Raw genomic sequence first — 18,066 nt, 5'->3', positions numbered from 1 at the left:
AGCCAGAGCCTCGGAGAGCGCACGTGCATGTGCGTGCCTGTCTGCCACTCTAAACCAAGAGAGAGAGAGAGGAAGTCGGATTCGGACAATTTGTCCAAATATAGGCCATTGCCAGTGCCCCGGCCCTCACGAAAGGGTGCAAAAGCATGATCATTTATAATAATGATAATGATAATAAAGATAATCATTCAATATTATTATTAGTATACACAATCATGACATCAATAAACAAATTTGTTTCCACTGACACACACGGCACACACACACACACACACACACACACACACACAAGCGCGCGCGCGCACACACACGGCGCACACACACACACACACACACACACACACAGATAGATAGATATATATGATTTTTTTGCCTCCTTTGTTTTTGTGTCCCCCCCCTCCCCCCCCTTACATTCATGCTTGAATGCTTATTGGTTAAGGGGAAACAATAGCCGAATCAACAAGTGAGTATATTCATGGATAGTCTTTCTTGCGTGTTCTCTCGGGTGATTTCAGTTTCACATGAATTATCGTGATAACACCACAGACTTCACAATAAAAAGTTAGGGACCACTTCACAAAAGTATATGCAAAAAATATTTTTTGATAAGAAATCGACAGATGATATGAATTATGGAAACTGTTCATGGACAATCACTGAACATACAAACGGCGGCTGTTTCACTGACGTGCACTGCAACACTGAACAGCTTTTTGAAAATACGTTTCAGGAAAATCGATGTTTCATCCACATACTTAGGAGTTATTCAGCGGTTTATAAACGAAAGCTGTCCGGGGACTATCACTGTGAGAATATTGCAAGAAAGCACCTCTGTTTAAAAATTTAAAAAATGGGTGGCGCTGTAGTGTAGTGACGCGCTCTCCCTGGGGAGAGCAGCCCGAATTTCACACAGAGAAATCTGTTGTGATAAAAAGAAATACAAAAACATATACACATTTTCCTAGTACAACCGGCCGTGGTGCCGGGGCTTCTGTTTGCCGAAAATTCACTGGGTGAGCGTCGCCGTTTCACAATGCCGCCCCCACTCTCAGTTTCAGTTTAGTTCAGTTGTCAAGGACTGAGGTCTCACAGCGTTCGGACAAATCCATATACGCTACACCACAGATGCCTGACCAGCAGCCACTGGCATGCACGCCCGGCATCCCAACTGGACGCGCTTAGTCAGGCCTTGGGCCGGGACTCAGCCTGTGAAAAAAGGGGATACACTGATAAACAAACACCAGATAAGTCATCAAATTGATGAATTAAAACAATTAAAGTAACTAAGTAAATAAATCTAAACATAAATGAAATGCAATAAAAGTAACTGAATAAGCAAATAGATGAAGAAATAAAATGAAATGTTATCATAAAATCACTGAATAAATTAACAAGCAAATAAATGTAAAGTAAACACACACTGGACACCGCGTACACTGCATGCACGCGGGCGCGCGCCGCACACACACACACTGACACACACACACCGACACACCCCGACACACACACCCACACACACACACACACACACACACACACACACACACACACACTGACATGCACACTGACAAACGTGCTACGGCAAAAGCAGTGCCGCCCCGGGCAAGAACTGAAACTTTTAGTGCAAGTTCCCTGGCAGCAGGTGGCCCTGAAGTTTTTTTTACTTAAACATCATAGATGTTGATGTTCTTGTTTTCTTTTAAATAACAGATTAATCGACGGAATACTTAGCATATTGTTCTCGACCGGCGCTGACTGCCCAAAGATCTAACCGGCTGTCGTCGATGGTCCAAGTTCACCGTGGCAGAGTCTGAAACTGAACGGCTAAATTGGGTCAGTGTTTGTCCGGTCACGGTCCTCCGGCCTCCGTCTGTGTGTGTGTGTGTGTGTGTGTGTGTGTGTGTGTGTGTGTGTGTGTGTGCGCGCGCGTGTATCAGTGTGTGCCATGTGTGTGTATGCCGGTGTGTGTGCCCGGTGTGTGTGTGTGTGTATGTGTGTGCCGTGTGTGTGTGTGTGTGTGTGTGTGTGTGTGTGTGTGTGTGTGTGTGTGTCACAGTGTGCCGTGTGTGTGTGTGTGTGTGTGTGTGTGTGTGTGTGACAGTGTGTGTGTGTGTGTGTGTGTGTCACAGTGTGTGTCAGTGCCACGGTGCCACGGTGCCAGTGTGTCAGTGTGCGTCCGAGTGTGTGTGTCACGGCCGGTTTGTGTGTCAGTCACGGCGGTGTGTGTGTGTGTGTGTGTGTGTGTGTGTGTGTGTGTGTGTGTGTGTGTGTCAGCGGCCGGGCTCAGTGCGTGTCTGCCGCCCGGGCGCCACTGACCGCCGTGTCCGGCAGTGCCGCCGCGGCGGGTGTCCGTGTGCCAGTGTTTGAGTCGGCCGGACTGGGGACCGCCACGGTCGACGGTTTTGAGTTGCCTTGCTTTTGCAATTTCATGAATGCAAAACATATCATTTCATATCATGTAGTACTGTCTCGAGTCATGCTATATCTTCATGTTGCCCACAAACCAATTTTCCTTGTCAGTTTTTATCAGTCAAGTTTTCAGCTTACTGAGAAATTTTACTATGGACACTGACTGATTAAACCGATATTGATCGATTGATTGATTTGATTGATTGGTTGATTGATTGATTGATGTAAAAACCCAACACCAATTTGAGTGCTGTGTTATTACACAGCTGAACTTTCAGATGCCGATGAGATTTGTTTCAGGTTCCATTGATCGAGGGTCCCGGCGGAGGTGGGCCATGGGGGTCGATCACATTATAAAGGAGACTATCTCACTCAATCTGTTTGTTTGGTCTTTACATCTGTCCGTCCATCTGTTCTATTAAATAGTTTGCTCCTTCTGCCAGCCACCTATACGACTTCGCATGAAAGTCTCACTGAGTCGGTCTGTGGCTTTTAACTTGATTTTAACTGCTTTCATATGTTTTAGAATTGTCTAATCGTTTAGTTATTCGTGCGCCCATCAATAAAAATGTTTTGTTCATTTATCTGTTTTTTCATTTGTTCGCTCGTTTGTCAGTTCATTCGTTCGTTCGTCAGTTCATTTCTCACAAGGTGTTTGCTGTGTCAATAACAAACACGAACGCAGTTAATGCACATGCAATGGCATATAAACACAAGTCGAAATGGAAAGTTAAAATTGAAAGTTGAGAAACACGTCTGTTGGTAAAAGGCAAGTTACATTGTTAAAAATTTCATTGCTGCTTGATGTAGAATATCTCATTCTTATGTTCTTTCACACTCGTAAATGAAGTGTCATACTTTTATCGCGGAAAACAGGAAATCTATTTTTGTCCATTCACAGTGTAAGTTTTTAGTTGGTGCTCTTCTATAAAAGTAGTACCTCCCACAAAATAAAGTGCATTATCATGTCGTTGTTGTTGCATTATTTTGCCCTTAAACGTTTTCCCACAAACTTGATTTTCTTTATGATTTGTAATTTTCGTTATACAACAGCGCATGTGTTCTAGATCATCCAATCTGAATAAAGCCGGTGATTTTGCATGAAGCGTATCAATATTACGTGAGTGACGTGTCCAACCACCATCTTTCTTGACACTTGGAAGTATTTACGTCGTCTGATCTTCGGTTTACAGTGGAAGTGCTTGTACTATTTTTGTTATAACACCTTGCAGCTGCAGACAAGCAAAATGGTAAGTGGTGTGCATCTGGCATCAGTCGAATATTCTGTACACATGTAAATCAGCCAAAATGTCCTAGTGCCAGCATGGCACTTTTGGCAGTGTTGTCTGCTAGTCGGTGCATGGACACGACTCGGAGACGACAATTTGAAACATTATGTACACAAGTAAATAAAATAGTATACCCTGAATTCATTACCTCTACCGTGTTTTTCAATTTCTGTTCATTTTTCTTTTGTTACAGGTGCTGCTTGCTGCCGCAGTATGCAATCGCACAGGGAAAGGTAGGTACAAAATGTGCAATCCGAGGTATTTTGTGTTGATGATGATCTGTAAAAATTCGATGTCACTTTGTAAGCAGCACTGTTGTGCCGGTTGAAACTGAAAACGTGACTTTCTCTGTTACGTAGCTAACATTAACATGCTGATGACACTTAACTTGTCACGGTTGGTGTATGCTGACATTTTTGTGTTTCCTGCTCCTTAACTCATTGACGTGGATTCCAGGATCATCAATATGCATCTTGTGCCATCAGATGTGTACACGCAGGGGATTTGTTGACCTGGGACACACTGCCAGGATCCCATTTGTCACTTCCAGAATAAAACCCAGGTCCCTCATATTGAATATCCTGTGCACAAACCACTCAGCTGTCACACATTATTATTATTAATATTAATAATTATTATTAATATTATGAACGATCCCATTTGTCACTTCCAGAATAAAACCCAGGTCCCTCATATTGAATATCCTGTGCACAAACCACTCGGCTGTCACACATTATTATTATTAATATTATTATTAATATTATGAACTCTACAGTTCAAGTTGCTCAGCTTTTGGACTGTTTTGTGAATTTGCTGTAATGCAGATTTTATTCTAAGGGGGTGGGGTGGGGTGGGGAGGTCAATATCCACATTTCTTCCCAAGTACTCTTTCCATTCAGTTTCAAAGACAGAAAAGGTTGTAAATTGGTTCAATAACATTGTAGTATACTTTACATTTCTTCCCCGCTTCAGTGTTGTAAAGAAGGCCAATAATAGAGTGGTGGGGAAGAAATGTAGATGATACATATATTACAATGTCATTAACCAATTTACAACTTTTTCAGTTTTTGAAACAAAATAATACTGGGGAAGAAATGAGGATGTTGCTGAAAAAAGATTTTGAAATGTTCAGGGAAAATCATAGACAACAGACCAAAATTATGGCAAAATCTTAGTTAAAAAATAACTAAGCATTGAGTGTGGGATTTTGATTTTACAGTCAAGATTTGAAATCCTGGCAGCATCCAGTGCTCTAAGACTGTAAGAGTTGATACTTTTTAGACTAAACTACTAAATGGTCAGTTAACCACCTTCACCATGTGTAGAGACAGTACAAGTAGTATACATGTATCCACGCAGTAGATCTAATAAATACAAAAGGACAAGATCATCTCACAATCCATGTCATCATTCAGTAGGTTGTGTAACAGAAATACCCAGTGTGTTTGTGTGAGAGAGAGTGTATGTGTGTGTGGGTGGGTGTGTGAGAGAGAGAGAGAGAGAGAGAGAGAGAGAGAAGCTTGAATCAAAATGAAATTTGTTGATCACAAATGAATGTGTATTTAATATTATCAGGAACCAGTAATTGTCATTTAATATCACAGATGTACATAATTTCAGAAACAAGTGAAAGTGGAACTGAAAGGACAAAGAAATAAGAAAAGCTTGTATTATCATTCCATCAGGTTTTTCACTTGCACACACGATGCTTTTCTCTCATTTGTCCAATATAGTGTTTGTATTGTTTCATTTAATATTTATCCTTAATATTTTATAAAGTATTCTTCTGTCACAACAGATAAATTTTTTCTGTGTGTTGAATTTAAACTACTTTTCCAATCATAATAATCCAGCTTCACCCCTGCTCCTCCAGCCCTCATGTTTGTTTTTTTTCCTCTGGACATTTGCATGTCATATTAATCAGAAATTTGTCACCCATGGTGCACTCACACACACACACACACAGACTTTTTTGTGGGACGAATGAATCCTTCACCAGTTTCTAGAATGTTTCGATTTTTACAGATTTTTTGGGTTTTATTACAAATTCTCTGAAATTGTCCAGCCAAGTGACCTGTGATGAAAACTGAATTTACTCTGCATGATATATTGGTATATGTCAATCATAAAGCTAACTGAACTTGAGTTTGGGAAGTGTGTGTGTTTTCTCTGTGTGTTTGTATTGACTGTTGTTCAGGCTTTTTTTTTCTTCTTCTGTTGTTCTTGCGATTTTTGTCTTGGTGTGTGTGTTGATCACTTGACGGCTCTTTGTCTTACTCTGTTGCAGTACAAACCACCAAACACTGTCACTTTTTTTTCTTCTTTTTTTTTTAGCTGCAGGCTTAGTGTCCCACCAATTGGTGGAGATGACCTGATATTATTCTGTATTATTTTTGCTAAATTTGCTTTTCTGTTTGAGCATTGATGGTGTTTACTCCATTGTACATGTACAAGTTGTATAGTTTGTAGATCTATCTCTAAACCATAGCTGCAGACACTTTCTCACTTTTATGTTCCACTGCAGCCTTGGTGTCCCGCCAGTTCGTGGAGATGACACGTTCTCGTATTGAGGGTTTGCTGGCGGCCTTCCCCAAGCTGATGGGCTCGGGCAAACAGCACACATTTGTGGAGACGGAGAGTGTGCGCTACGTGTACCAGCCCCTGGAGAAACTGTTTGTGCTGCTGATCACCACCAAGGCCAGCAACATCCTGGAGGACCTGGAGACACTCCGCCTCTTTGCCAAAGTGGTAGGGGATTTTTTGATGCTTTGTTTCATGAATGCAGGAATGGGGAAAAAAATTATGGAAATATTGAAGAGAGAGAGAGAGAGATGTGTGATTGACACTAGTGATATGGGTGGTTAGACTGAATTTGGTTGGTTGTATGTATTTTGTTTTTAAAATTTAAAACGAATATGCACTCTTAAAGTGTTTGTTATAATTGTTTTTGTATAATTATCAGTGATAATATTATTATCACTATCATTATGATAGATGTAATACTAAATACATGTCTACTATTATTATTATAAATTGAATAAAAGAATTAAAGTTCTGTACTCATGGTGTTTTATGCTTACAGTTTAACTGACAAAGTCTACATCAGTACTTTCCCCTGTTATCTCAGCTTATTTCTATCAGTATTTGCACTAGTTCTGGTAGGTTTTGAGTTATCATTATTTATGTTGGTGACAGAAGGTTACCTTCTTCAGTATTAATTTGTACAAATCGTATTGATAGTGTTAAGATGGTGAATTAATTTTTATTTGATGTAGACATTCTAATGATTTATCATGATTTTACTTCTAGTTCTAGCAATGGGGAAGCATTGTTCTGTCAATGTCATGAATTATTTGTTTACAACTAGTTGGTAATTGCAGTAGATATGATGACAAGCAGTTGTATTGGATAGATTTTAAAAGTCTTTTTTTTTTTTAGATACTGTTTTGTGAAGATTTTTTTTCATTATGTTCATATTTTTCGATTTCTTGTCTTTTGCAGATCCCTGAATATTGTAAAAGCTTTGATGAATCGGAGATTGCAGACCAGGCCTTCTCGCTTATCTTTGCTTTTGATGAAATCGTTGCCCTGGGCTACAGAGAAAATGTCAACTTGGCACAGATTCGCACGTTCACAGAAATGGACTCGCATGAAGAGAAAGTGTTCCAGGCAGTCAGACAGGTATATCTGAAACGAAGCAGAATTCTATTAAGTACTGAAGTACAACCCCCCTTTCAAAATTTTCTCTTTATTTTATTGTATTTTTATAAGTGAGATTGTTATTTCCAGATCTTTTGTTGTTTGAGGGTGGCATGAGGGTTGGGTTTGACATCATAAATAAGAGGTAATGATTCTGTGGTCTGTTTTATTATACTACCAGAATGGGTGGGTTTTTTCCACAGTAAAATCTGAATTTATGTGAAATAATTGATAAAGAGAGTAATGCAGTGTATGAAGTTTGTTTTGTGTTTTTTTTTTCTTGAAGAAAAAAGGCTGTTAGCCTTATGCATCCTACATATAAATGTTTCTCTCTTTACCAAGACGCAAGAAAAAGAGGCTCTGGACCACATGAGGCGGAAAGCCAAGGAAATTCAGCAGCGTAACCGTGAGATGGCCAAAGGTGGCCGCATGCATGGGATTGGGAGTGCAGGAGGGTTTGGTTTCCGTTCTTCAGAAGCCTCCTCTGTCATCGATTCGACACCCATGGAAACACCCAAACCGTCCTACACAAAACCAAGGTGAATGTTGATTATATGTGAAGGTTTTTTGTTTTGTTGGTTGTCTATGTTGTGAGTGCTTCTGTATGTGTTTGTCACTGTGTTTTTGTTTTTTTTAATTTTATTTTTTTAATACTTTTTTTTCTAACATATATATTAAGATAGTTGCACCTTTCTGGTACATATTATTCCATTATTTTATTGTTGTTTATTGTTGTTGTTTTTTTCTAACATAGATGTTAAGACAGTCCTACTTTTCCAGCACATATGATGCCATTATTTTATTTTATTTTTTAAATACTTTTTTTTAACATAGACATTAAGACAGTCCTACCTTTCCAATACACATTATTCTAATTAACGTAACATAGCATCTGCTTAGGGTGTGTCATATGTTTTTGTGTAGAGATGGATTGATCTAGTGTGTTTTGTGAAACTCAGCAGTTCATCTGGATCAATTCGCTGTATGAATATCCATCATTACTATTACCAATTGGTTGGGAAACTTATGCATTTGATTACATATACTGTACTCTGATCTGCTGGAGCAGACTATGGCAGGGGTCTGATTCCTGACCTGTGTAAAGTTCTAGTCCACCCTGGCAGAAAAAATCAAAAGAAGCTGCAGTTCTTAGCCTCCCTTGATATATTACCTTCCTTCTGTTTTCTTTTTACTGAAGAATGTGTTTCTTCTTGTCTGACAGTGCCAAGCCAGTCGGTTCAGGCAAAGCCCTCAAGCTGGGGTCCAAGAAGAAAGACGTGGACACTTTTGTTGGGCAGATTCAGATGGAGGGAGAGAGTAAGTTTGTGTGTTTGTGCGCATGAGTGTGTGTGTATGTGTCTCGTATATATTTGTGTTCACGTATGCATATTTTTTCATATTTGAAAAGTGTGCCTTTGTGAGAGTGAGGATGTGCACTATGCGCTTGGATGTGACAGTGTTTGATTTGTTTCATGTGAACAAGGCTGAACATTTCCTGGCTAGTACTTTTAGAAATATATTTTGTATTGTTTTGCCTTTTTTATGCTTAGACTAGTTAGAGTAAAATATTTGTTTCACTTTAAAGGTTATAGAGCGCTTTTGTATGTAACTACATGTGCTGACACTCATGAGCACAGATGTATGTTGTTAACTCATAAGGTATTATGTTCTGTGTTTACTTATTGCAGAAGTGGTTGACTCTGTGCGGTCTGGGTCTTCAGCCATCAGCAAATCTTCCACACCAGCTGTTAATCAAGAGAGGTGAGTCTTAGAGTGTGTATGATGTGTTAGTTAACTCTGTGTGTTTATGTGTGTGTGAGAAAAAATGTGTGTGTGTGTAACTCTTTGTGTGCAAGAGTCTGATCATCTTTAAATTTGAATTGTATGCTCAGTGTCTCAGATCTCATGGAAGAGAACATGATCAGAAATCATGCTTAGTGTCTTAAAACCTGTAATGGAAAAGATAAGTGTCTTAAACTTGAAACTGGGATAATATATCCATTGACTTGAAAACTCATATAGAGAACACTGCTACACAAGTTGAGTAGTTAGAGCATTTGACTTCCAGTTTTGGGGTTCATGGGTTTTGAATCCTAGTTGCAGTCTGGTACCTTAAGAGTGGAGATGGGTTTTTTTCAGTCTCCCAGTTGAATGAATGAACAAACCTACCTTAATACCTTTGTGTATTCATGCAGATCATAAGTATGTTGGGCCAACAGGATATTGAGAGCTCGATGATCAGTGGTTACTCCACTGCACTGGGAATTCATTTACAGCTTAGTCTTTACTGAAGGATTAGAAATCTCAAACTAGAATGCAAGATTGCAGTGGTTCTTAGTGCTGCAGCAGTTGGGGGCTAGTTGGCCTTTGGGAACCATCCCAGCACCCATTGCCTTAGAACCCTCTTAGCCAAGAGAGTGGGGCAAGACACTGAAATCAAATTCTAGCCCAGATAGGACAGCAGATGCCTCCTTTGATGTTCTGGTAGTCATAGTCGGACACAACCGACTATCCTACTGCCCAGCCAGCCACAACACAAGGTTATATGACATCAGGACTCTAGACTGGGATTTAATCAAATTCTTGCCCACATAATCAGAGCAGTAGTGGCCTCCTCTGCTGTTTTGATGGTTGTGACTGGAAATAATCATACTTCTTCGTTCGTGGGTAGCAACTCCCATGTTCATTTGTATGTACACGAGTGGGCTTTTATAATGTATAACCGTTTTTGCACCGCCATGTAGGCAGCTATACTCTGCTTTCAGGGGTATAATCATACATATATATTAATATGTATTGTTCATGTACGGCTCTTTGAACCTGTTATGTGGGAAGTTTGCACCATATACATAATATATTTTGCACCACATGGTTTAGTATTATACATATTAATCAGTGATGGTTGTGGGCAGCATTCACCTGTTGATAGAGGAGAAGATGGTGCTGACAGCAGGGAGAGACGGGGGTCTGCAGAACATGGAGGTTCATGGCATCATGAAGCTTAAGGTGTCGGAGGACCGCGTGGGTCGCATCAAGGTCTGCACGGTCAACAACGACAACAAGGGCATCCAGATTCAGGTCAGTACCAGTGCTAGCAGCCTGCATCGTTTTCGCTCAATAGATTGTTCTTGTGAATCGAAAACGTTGCTGTGTTTCTCTATTGATCATTTTGGAGGAGAAGCATTATGAGTTAATACAATTATGTTGTCCAAATAATGAAATATACAGCATTCATATATTAGATATATAGTGATATTTATATGTGCATCATTACTCAAAAATTTGTATTATTTATGTGTACCCTTTCAAGTGAGGCCATGGTCTTTCTAAAATGATTGATCATTATTGTTTTTTGAAGGTTTCTTATGTGTTTGTTTTTCACTTTCCCCTTGATTTTGTGTGTGTGTGTGTGTGTGTTCCTTTGTTACGATTTGTCATATTGTTTTGGTGTGTTTGCTTGTGTGAGTGCAGATTTGTTTGTGGATGGTATGTCTAACTTGCCATTTATGTGGTCAGACTCGCACACAAGATTCCTCACAGGTTGGGCTGATTTATTTTTATTTTTCTTTCTTTACTTTAGATAAGGGTTGCATTGTTTTGTTTTGTTTTTTTGTTTTTTTATTGTGGAGAGTCATTTTCCCTTTGTGTGGACAGACTCACCCCAACATAGACAAGAAGATGTTCCTGGCGACGTCCCAGATTGGGCTGAAAAACCCAGACAAGCCGTTCCCCCTGAACCAGGATGTGGGTATTCTCAAGTGGAGAATGCAGACACAGGATGAGGCCCTCATACCCCTGTCCAGTGAGTCACACCCCATCTGTGTGTGTATGTGAGGGAGGGGGGTGGGGGAGGGATAGGGGAAAAAGAAGGGGGTGAGAAGCTTATATACCTTTGTCCAGGGAGTCGTACACCACCTCTGTGTTCTATTTAACATCTGTTTACAAAATATGATTTTAATTACACATACTATACTGTGACCCACTGGTGCAGACTCCGGCAAGGGTCTGATTCCCTGTCCTGTGCAAACTACTATTCCGCTGAAGGGGAGAAAATGAATGTAGATGTGGCTAGTTACCTCCTCCTGGCATATTACATCCCCTGTGCGTGCCTGTAGAGCGCCCTCTTCTTCCAGCAGCCAGCATTTGTGTGTGTGTGTGTGTGTGTATGTGCGAGTGTGAGCAAACCTGCCGGTGCCTTACTTCCTACATACCAATACTGACTTGTCCAAGACATTGTAATTGGCATTAGTAGGTCATGGAAACACAGAAACATACCAAGCATATGTATCCCGGAAAGTAGTGTATGGCTGCCTGATTCATAAATGTCAGGGCAAAAAATAGTGGTACACGTAAAAACTCTCTCCCAGGTGAGAGTGAGAGCAGGAACAGAGAGGAAAAACTGATTGATTCCCAGAGCAGCAAGTGAACAGCAGTCAGTGTGTGATGTTTAAGTCAACTGCTGGATTTCAGAGAGCAGCAGTGGCCATAGAGGGGTGGTGTTTGAGTGGTAACATGTCTGCCTTGGAAGAGAGAGATTCTGAGTATATATTATTGAATCCCACACTCGCCATAATTTTCTGCCCTCCACCAGACCTTGCATGGTGGTCTGGATACTAGTCGTTCACATGATACCATGAATTGAGGTGTAGCATCTTGTTAGCACCTATGGCAACAAAAAGGTTTTGCCTGGCAAAAATCTGTAGAAGAACCCTCTTTGGTAATGAAACAAATAACTTGCAGGCTGAAAAAGAAGATTGAAAGGAAGAAAAGGGTGGCATTATGCTGTAGCAATGCACTCTTCCCAGGGAGAGCAACCTGAAATTCAGAGAACTGTATTTTGACAAACGGGTAATACAATATAATACAGTGCAGTGTAATACAATACAGTACAGTACAATACAATACAATACAATACAATACAATACAATACAATACAAGAGTATTACGTGATGTTTCAGTCAACTGCTGGCCATCGGAGAGCAGCAGTGGCTGTGAGGTGAACATAGAGTACGAACTGGAACAGGACGACATGCAACTGGAAGATGTTGTCATCGCCATCCCTTGTCCGTAAGTCGGTGTCTCAGTCTCTATCTGTCTTTGTGTCTCTGTCTCCCTGTGTCTTTATTTCTTTCGCTCTCACCCTGTCTGTTGGCTGGTCAAATAAATTTTGTTTCGTTTCTTCCCTCCCATGTCTCTCTCTCTCTTCTCTCTCTCTTTTCTCTCTTTCTCTCTCTCTTTCTTTCTCTCTCTGCAGTGAGCATCTTTTTGAACCAGTGAAGCTCTTGAACCAGAAAACCTTTTTGAACTAGTGATCCATTCTTGAACCAATGTACAGCATAATCAGGGAGCTCCTTTTTGAACAATTGAACCTCTTTATAAAACATGGTGGGGTTTTTTTTTTTCACCATTGAACATGTAACCATGTGCTGTCCTTTGTGCCCCAGGTCTGGAGTGGGCTCCCCAGTGGTTGGTGACTGTGACGGGGACTACCACTACGACAGCCACAAGAGGCAACTGCAGTGGAGTCTGCCCTTCATTGACGCCAGCAACAAGTCCGGCAGCCTGGAGTTCACCATGAATGGCGGTCATCCTGATGACTTCTTCCCCGTCAATGTCTCCTTCACCTCACGCAAACCCTATTGTGATATTCAGGTGAGAACAACTTGTGTGAGTTTTGGGGGTATTTTTTAGAATGTAGATTGCTAACACAACTGGATTATGTGGTTCATTTCCAAATGACAGGTGCAAAAGCTGAAGGGCTAATTTGTTGGACTTTCAGTTCGGGTACTAATCCTGGTCATGGTGGATAAAGGGTGGAGATTTTTCTGATCTTCCAGGTCAACAGATGTGCAGACCTGCCAGTGCCTGAACCCCCTTCATGTGTATATGCATGCACACAATCAAGTATGCATGTTAAAGATCCCATAATCAGTGGGTTGTGGTAACATACCTGGCATGCACCCCCCCGCCCCCCCTAGCCTTCTGGGGCCCCCCTCCCAAACAGAATATGACTGCCTGCATCTTCTTCTTCTTTCTTTATCCGTCCTCTTGTACCATCTAGGGCGTCGAGGGGAGAAAGAGCTGACGAGCCCTGGCAAGCTGGAAGGCCTCGTTGGGTGGAATGTTGTGGGTCTTCAGGGTTTCTTTCACACCGTCAATCCAGGTCTTCCTTGGTCTTCCTCTTGCCTTGTATCCTGATATCCTTTTGTTGTACGCTTTACTGGCCATCTGGTGAGGTGCCATACGTGTTAGATGTCCAAACCATCTGATCGTTTGCCTTTGGATATGATGGAGGACAGGTGTTGTTACCACCATTTCTCTGATCCTGGTGTTTCTGATCATGTCCCGTCTGGTCTTGTTGACGACTCTCCTCAGACATCGCATCTCGCAAGTGGTTATTTTGCGTTCCAGACTTTTTGTCAGGGTCCATGTCTGGCACTGGTAGGTCAAGGTGGGGATGAAGATGGAGGTAATGAGTTTGGCTTTGGGCTTTGGTCTCAATGGGGATGTTGGGATGTTTGAGGAGTGGGGCAAGCTGGTAGCTGACGCTGTTAGCCTTCTGTACTCTCGTCTCAATCTCTCTGTTGAGACGTCCATCTTCCGAGAAAATACTGCCGAGATACTTGAACTCGCTGACTTGTTTCAGCGGAATTCCGTTGACGTTGATGTTTAGGTTGCCAGGTGTTCTGCTGACCTTCATCGTCTCGGTTTTGCTGATGCTGATCTTCATGTTGAGCTCCTCGCACTGTGTGTTCAGTCTGTCTGTGTGCTCTTGAAGTTGTTCTTCTTTCTCATGTGCCAGGCTTTGGTCATCTGCGAACAGCATCTCATTCAGATCTTCTGGGTTGGGGTTTGCTTCTTTTGTGATTTTATCTATGTATATGATGAAAAGTAACGGTGATAGAACACACCCTTGTCTCACTCCAGATGACACCTCGAACCAGTTTGTGAGTCCGTTTTGGGTGCGGACTGCACTCATACTGTTGTTGTAGATGGCTCTGATGTTGTCCAACAGTTGTCCCCTGATGCTGTACTCTTCGACTGCCTGCATGGCGGGGATAAATACATGTAAAAGCCCACTCATGTGTATGAGTGAATGTGGGAGTCACAGACCACAAACGAAGAAGAAATCTCCTCCCAAGTTATTTGAATATGCTCCAATAGCTTGCTGATTTGAGTGATAAATCCTGACATCTTGGTGTAAGTCCACAGAAGGTTATGTGTTTACACTCATCGCTTACAGTACAGACTTTTCCAACATGCAGACACACACATTCACACTCCCTCATTCTCTCTCACTCGCACATACTCACTCACTGAAGTGTTTTTGCTCTGAGTCTGAGAACACTAAAGGAATCTATTGCTCAATCTGTTTTCTTGTGTCTCCAGATTACTGAGGTGAAACAGCTTGCTGACGATCAACCAGAAAAGTTCTCCTCTGATGTTCTCTTCTTCGTGGAAAAATATGAAATAGTATAGAGAATGTGTTTATGATGCTATCGTAAGACGTTTGAAGTGACGGCCATTATGTTGCAAACATCATTCTCAAAGCATGGTCATGGTGGCGCTAGGTAAACGGTACAGGAATGCATACCAGAAATTAGGAGGCACACTGAGTGTGATGATGCAAGTGCAAGGAGAGGTTTTATTTTATGAAATATTTTTTTGTCATATTTGTGTGAGGTTCTAGAACCTTTGAAAGTGACACTGTTATGTGATGGAGGAGGATATTGTTGATGCATTGTTGGAATGGTTCAGACAAAACCTATGAAGTGAGAGAACTTATGGAACTTTGTGTGCACAGAGTTCTTGTGGGATGAAAATGGATAAAAAGTTACATTCTCTCATCTGCTTGTTGGTCCCGATCACTGTTCAAAATGTTGTTCTGATTCTTCTTACATATATTGCCAAGACCAAAACAAAACAAAGCAAAAATAATCCGACATTTTCATTTTTCAGTTCAGAATAGAAAAACAAAATCTGATGCATTCCCCTGTTTTTCTTGGACCAAATCTTTGACCTGTGCAGCGTCAGTGTATTGGAGCACGTGTTTCTCAAAGATTTGAACCCCAGATCAGACAAAGCTTTCTCACCCACTTCAGCCAGTGTTTGGCTTACAGGTCACTTGATAATTAACTTGAGGTTTGTCGAGCCCCATGCAGCATATTTTAAGTTCACATCAAATGATATGTGATTTCTTTAAAGAAAAAAAAAGGATAAAAACTAAATAACTCAGTGGTAAAACCCACACACAAACAAAATTAGGTGAATGTGGAGGGTTGTGTTGGCTGAGTGGAAAACACAGATCAAGATATTGGAACAGTGCAATAAAAAATAAATTATAGCAAAGGTCCAAGTAAGCTCAGCAGAGAAATTCCCACCAACTTAGACTTAAAATCCATTGCAGATAGAAACAGGAGGGCGTGCGTGTGGAAGAGGAGGGGTAAAAGCTTGTGGGAATGACTGAGTGCTGAGTTCATTCATGGTCATGGACACTGAATGAATGCTTTCATTGCCGCTTTCTCGTGATACAATATATGCCACTGTCATCTACTCTCTCTCTGTTTCCTCCGTTTTCTTTTGACTCGTCTCTGGACCATTTCTGTGTGTGATAACATTGACTGCCATTATGTGAACATGATTAGTAAGTCACTGTCTGTCCCATACAGAGCACTGTTGTTCTGGTGATTTTATTTCATTTGGCTGTAGTTGATCTTCACATCTTGATTTTTGATTTTTTGATTTTATTTGACATTATACACATGTGATAGATTCAAAGCGAGGTAACAAGTCATGGGTTTGTTTTTGTATAGTGTTTGGTGTGTGAACGTGATGTGTGTGTGTGTGTGTGTGTGTTCGTATGCATGTGCTTAGCTGTTGGTGTAGGGTGGTAGAGTGGAACTGTTTTGTTAAGAATCTGAACAGGACCAAAAAATACAGTGAGTGACTGCAATGATTTATTAATGACAAGCAAACAACTTCTTATACGTGTCTCACAATTCACACACTCTATGGAGTTCAGTGGGGGGTGGAGCGGTCGTGGAGAGGAGAGTCGTGATGAAAATAAAAGCAGTGTATTGAAGATAATAGATAATTTTTTTTTAATAAAGGTAACCTTAAAATTTATTGTAAAGTTGTTTGCTTTGTTTGTTTTTTTTACTTTGACAGCTAAGTATGTTGATCATGGTATTGAGCTTGAAAAGCATTGCCACCAGTTTTAGTTTTGTTTTCTGTGTGTCTTTGCCTCTCCCTCTCTCTCTTTAATTTTATTTGGTATTGTGTAGTGTAGACCCTATTCAGGGTGGGGACTGGATGTAAAAAAGCACACCAGTGCTTATCTGTTATCCTCGAAATAAAGAATTTTGTCTTGTCTTGTCTCTCAGTCTGTGTTTTTGTCTCTCTTTGTGGTCTGTCTGTCCCTTTTTGTAATATATAATTTATGTATAAAGTGTACATTCTTCACACACAACACACACACATACACATGCACATACCTACTTTTTAGTCATGTAATGAAAAGTAAGCAAAGTTTATCTCGTAATGTGAATGTGAGAACCATGGGAATGACTCATATACCTTGTTGGTTATGGTAATTTCATGCGCTTTATCTCTGAACTCAAACCAGGAGCAGTTGTGGGATTTTTGGGGCCTTTTTGCTGTTAGTGTTAAACCTTGTTTCAGATAATTTTTGAATTAACCCTTGTTTCAGATCATTTTTGAACTGTAAGTTGGATCATCAGGTTTTCTCAGCATTGAGTCATTTGAGTGAATGTGGCATTGACTCAAAAAGTTCACATTGTTACTTTTTTCGGATTTCATTACTAGCAGACATATTTCATGATGTGTCTGAGCCAAGTGCTGGTTGCATGTCTAAATGTGCATTGTTTAAATGTAATAAATGTTTTTAATTGGCTTTTGTTGAGTGAAGATTTGAAATTGGGAGTGTGATGTATTTGAAGCTAGAGAGGAATTGAGCTTGTGTTCTTATTGATAACTGTTTTTGATTGATTTTTTTTTTTTTTTTTTTTTTTTTCTAATAATCATTTGAGGTGGAATATGTAATACTGTTATTGGCTGTGCAGTCAGGGGACAGGGGGAGGAATCAGCTGATACACTGGTTAAGAACATCATAAAGATATGTTGCAGTGCACAGGTTACTTTTTTTTTCTGTAGAAACACACACAACTACCATTATCTTAATGTTTTGTTTTAAAGAAATGGCTGTTGCTTGTTTTTCTTTTTGATTAGGCTATAAATATTTTATTGAAAAAAGTAAAAAGCATCCATGAAAAAATGATATTGTAAATAAACAGATGCAGATAAGAATCAGCGTTGAATTGGTGTGCATTTAGCTGGATGGTATTGACTGCTTGCACAATCATTTGGTGCACATTTTGGAGTGGATAGTTTTTGTGTAAAAAGCACTAGATGTTGATTGAGCGGTGATTAATAGCCTCATCCGTACTGGTTTTACACAAAGTGAGAAAATAATCAGCTGAGCAGCTGTGATGAAGTTGTATAGTTTAGATACATCCCTTTTGTTAACATCCTTTGAAGGGATAAACACGGAAGCATCAAAACGAAAATAAAAAATAGAATACTGGTCTTGTAAATCGTTTGCCTTCAGAGTGGCATAAATCTATTTTTAAAAAACACACAACAAGATGTA

At 40.4% G+C, this 18,066-nt stretch overlaps 1 protein-coding gene across 1 annotated transcript; it reads left to right on the top strand.

Moving 5' to 3' along the window:
- The first annotated feature begins 3,541 nt into the window (after positions 1–3,541).
- Positions 3,542–17,425, top strand: LOC143291665 (coatomer subunit delta-like). The gene is made up of 12 exons (XM_076601664.1): positions 3,542–3,659; positions 3,892–3,931; positions 6,223–6,446; positions 7,200–7,379; positions 7,740–7,936; positions 8,620–8,714; positions 9,086–9,158; positions 10,310–10,475; positions 11,052–11,199; positions 12,356–12,464; positions 12,842–13,049; positions 14,787–17,425. The coding sequence occupies exons 1-12, from the start codon at positions 3,657–3,659 to the stop codon at positions 14,874–14,876; spliced, it is 1,533 nt and encodes a 510-aa protein (XP_076457779.1). The 5' UTR covers positions 3,542–3,656; the 3' UTR covers positions 14,877–17,425.
- The last annotated feature ends 641 nt before the right edge of the window (positions 17,426–18,066 follow it).

The sequence above is a fragment of the Babylonia areolata genome, chromosome 17, assembly GCF_041734735.1.
Source record: "Babylonia areolata isolate BAREFJ2019XMU chromosome 17, ASM4173473v1, whole genome shotgun sequence".
In the NCBI taxonomy this organism is placed as follows: Eukaryota; Metazoa; Mollusca; class Gastropoda; order Neogastropoda; family Buccinidae; genus Babylonia; species Babylonia areolata.
This window is presented reverse-complemented; position numbering and strand designations above follow the sequence as displayed.

What these genes read in the sequence shown, in the direction of transcription:
- LOC143291665 (XM_076601664.1), top strand. An exon ending in CCGTCCTACACAAAACCAAG is followed by an intron (nt 7,937 to 8,619) that starts GTGAATGTTGAT and finishes CTTGTCTGACAG; the next exon opens with TGCCAAGCCAGTCGGTTCAG. An exon ending in GTCATCGCCATCCCTTGTCC is followed by an intron (nt 12,465 to 12,841) that starts GTAAGTCGGTGT and finishes TTTGTGCCCCAG; the next exon opens with GTCTGGAGTGGGCTCCCCAG.